Source organism: Pezoporus wallicus, unplaced genomic scaffold, assembly GCF_028554395.1.
Source record: "Pezoporus wallicus isolate ANWC-B61680 ecotype Strahan unplaced genomic scaffold, APGP_CSIRO_Pwel_v1 contig_10243, whole genome shotgun sequence".
Classification (NCBI taxonomy): Eukaryota; Metazoa; Chordata; class Aves; order Psittaciformes; family Psittacidae; genus Pezoporus; species Pezoporus wallicus.
The window spans coordinates 34-3807 of record NW_026638383.1 but is presented as its reverse complement, the minus strand read 5'-3'; the positions used below and the strand labels follow the sequence as shown (position 1 = coordinate 3807).

The 3774-nt window shown below is 57.8% G+C and overlaps 1 protein-coding gene across 1 annotated transcript; it reads right to left on the bottom strand.

The window, feature by feature from the left end:
* Positions 1 to 130: 130 nt before the first annotated feature.
* LOC130599804 (hydroxyproline dehydrogenase-like) lies at positions 131 to 3082 on the bottom strand (the record flags this gene model as incomplete). The annotated part of the gene is made up of 3 exons (XM_057410569.1): positions 3071 to 3082; positions 2367 to 2450; positions 131 to 284 (listed from the first exon to the last, which is right to left on the bottom strand). Coding segments are annotated over exons 1-3 (250 nt in total), but the record flags the coding sequence as incomplete, so codon positions are not given.
* Between the last annotated feature and the right edge of the window lie 692 nt (positions 3083 to 3774).

The window sequence follows — 3774 nt, the reverse complement described above, 5'->3', positions numbered from 1 at the left end:
GACCCCATAGGGCTCCATAGACACCCATAAAGCCCCATAGAGCCCCATAGAGCTCCCCAGGGACCCATAGAGCACCCCCCCCACACACTTCGCCCCACATCAATGGGGCTGCCCCATAGCGCCCCCTCACGCACGCGCACGTAGGCCTGCACCGTGCTCCAGACGCGAGGCTCCGCCCCCCGGTTGTGTCGGCCAATCAGAGCGAGGGTGAGGAGCCGCAACGCCCCCTGCAGGTGGCTCTGCTCCGCGTCCACCATGAGCGTCACCCCCTGCCCCACGGCGGCCTGCGGGAGCCCCATTGATTCTATGGGGCTGGACCCACATCCCGACCCATTGATTCTATGGGGCTGACCCATTGATTCTATGGGGCTGCCTCATTGATTCTATGGGGCTGGACCCACATCCCGACCCATTGATTCTATGGGGCTGACCCATTGATTCTATGGGGCTGCCTCATTGATTCTATGGGGCTGACTCACTGGACCCACATCCCGACTATGGGGCCCCATTGATTCTATGGGGACTGACCCATTGATTCTATGGGGTTGACCCATTGATTCTATGGATTGACCTATGGGGCTGGAACCACATCGAGACGCATCTATGGGGCTGGACCCATCCGGACCCATTGATTCTATGGGGCTGACCCATTGATTCTATGGGGCTGGACCCACATCCGGACCCATTGATTCTATGGGGCTGACCCATTGATTCTATGGGGCTGGAACCACATCCGGACCCATTGATTCTATGGGGCTGACCCATTGATTCTATGGGGCTGGACACACATCCCGACCCATTGATTATATGGGGCTGACCCACTGATTCTATAGGGCTGACCCATTGATTCTATGGGGCTGGAACCACATCGAGACGCATTGATTCTATGGGGCTGGACCCACATCCGGACCCATTGATTCTATGGGCCTGACCCATTGATTCTATGGGGCTGCCCCACATTGAGACGCATTGATTCTATGGGGCTGACCCACTGATTCTATGGGGCTGGACCCACATCCGGACCCATTGATTCTATGGGGTTGACCCATTGATTCTATGGGGCTGACCCATTGATTCTATGGGGCTGGAACCACATCGAGACGCATTGATTCTATGGGGCTGGACCCACATCCGGACCCATTGATTCTATGGGGCTGACCCATTGATTCTATGGGGCTGGACCCACATCCGGACCCATTGATTCTATGGGGCTGACCCATTGATTCTATGGGGCTGGAACCACATCCGGACCCATTGATTCTATGGGGCTGACCCATTGATTCTATGGGGCTGGACACACATCCCGACCCATTGATTATATGGGGCTGACCCACTGATTCTATAGGGCTGACCCATTGATTCTATGGGGCTGGAACCACATCGAGACGCATTGATTCTATGGGGCTGGACCCACATCCGGACCCATTGATTCTATGGGCCTGACCCATTGATTCTATGGGGCTGCCCCACATTGAGACGCATTGATTCTATGGGGCTGACCCACTGATTCTATGGGGCTGGACCCAAATCCGGACCCATTGATTCTATGGGGCTGCCTCATTGATTCTATGGGGCTGGACCCACATCCGGACCCATTGATTCTATGGGGCTGACCCATTGATTCTATAGGGCTGGACCCACATCCGGACCCATTGATTCTATGGGGTTGACCCATTGATTCGATGGGGCTGACCCATTGATTCTATGGGGCTGGAACCACATCCGGACCCATTGATTCTATGGGGCTGACCCATTGATTCTATGGGGCTGGAACCACATCCCGACCCATTGATTCTATGGGGCTGACTCACTGATTCTATAGGGCTGGACCCACATCCGGACCCATTGATTCTATGGGGTTGACCCATTCATTCTATGGGGCTGGACCCACATCCCGACCCATTGATTCTATGGGGCTGGACCCACATCGAGACCCTTTGATTCTATGGGGCTGACCCATTGATTCTATGGGGCTGGAACCACATCCCGACCCATTGATTCTATGGGGTTGACCCACTGATTCGATGGGGCTGACCCATTGATTCTACAGGGCTGGACCCACATCGGGACCCATTGATTCTATGGGTCTGACCCATTGATTCTATGGGTCTGGAGCCACATCGGGACCCATCGATTCTATGGGGTTGACCCATTGATTCGATGGGGCTGACCCATAGATTCTATGGGGCTGGACCCACATCCGGACCCATTGATTCTATGGGGCTGACCCATTGATTCTATGGGGCTGGACCCACATCAAGACCCATTGATTCTATGGGGCTGGACCCACATCGGGACCCATTGATTCTATGGGGCTGGACCCACATCGGGACCCATTGATTCTATGGGGCTGCCCCACATCTCACCTGGGCCACGCTGTCCAAGCGCCGCAGGGAGACCCCAAAGTGTTGGTTCTGCTGCGGGGTCAGGAATGGCAGGGAGGGAGCAATCTATGGGGCAGACCCACAAGTTAGGGGGCTCACTGGGGTCTATGGGGCAGGATATGGGTCACATTGGGATCTACGGGGCATTTTATGGGGCACATTGGGGCCTATGGGGCAGGATATGGGCCTCATCGGGATCTATAGGGCATGGTATGGGGCACGCTGGGGTCTATGGGGCAGGATATGGGGCTCATTGTGTTCTATGGGGGAGGTTATGGGGCTCACTGGTTTCTATGGGGCAGCTTATGGGCACATTGGGCGCTATGGGGCAGGTTAGGGGGCTCATCGGGCTCTATGGGGCAGCTTATGGGGCTCATCGGGCTCTATGGGGCAGGTTATGGGGCTCTATGGGGCAGCTTATGGGGCTCACTGGGCTCTATGGGGCCGGCTGTGAGGCACATTGAGTTCTATGGGGCAGGTTATGGGGCTCATCGGGCTCCATGGGGCAGCTTATGGGGCTCTATGGGGCAGCTTATGGGGCTCACTGGGCTCTATGGGGCCGGCTGTGAGGCACATTGAGTTCTATGGGGCAGGTTATGGGGCTCATCGGGCTCCATGGGGCAGCTTATGGGGTTCTATGGGGCAAGCTATGGGGCTCAGCCCCACACGTGTGGGTCAGGCCCCACCTTGCCCCCCATGGCTGCAATGATGAACTCCGGCGTCACTTTGGTACCCGGCTCCTGCATCCGCTGCTGGATGATGGCCTATGGGGAGATGTGGGGCTCACTTATGGGGCTGGGGGGGGGGTGTGGCCCCTGCCCCATAGATTCTATGGGGCAGCCCCATAACTCACGCAGAGATCGGCGTCCATCATGGCCGTCACCTTCAGCTGCATCATGGCCCCGGGGCCCGTGGCCGCCGCCAGCCCCACACATTCCAGGGCGGCCCCATGGTTGGCCTCGAACCAGGCCTCGCTGCCCCACACATGGGTGGAGATGTGGGGCAGGGCCCAGAACCCGCCCCATAGACCCCAATGGCACCCATAACCCACCCCATAGCACCCCATAACCCCATAACCCCCACACATAGCCCCCCATAACCCCCCCATAACCCCCCCCACCCCCATAACCCCAGCACCCCATACCCCCCCCCCATAGCCCCCCCCCATAACCCCCCCCATACCCCCATAACCCACCCCATAGCACCCCATAACCCCCCCATAACCCACCCCATAGCACCCCATAACCCCCCCCATAACCCCCCCATAACCCACCCCATAGCACCCCATAACCCACCCCATAACCCCCCCATAACCCCCCCATAACCCCCCCATAACCCCCCCATAACCCCCCATAACCCCCCCCCATAACCCCCCCATAACCCACCCCAT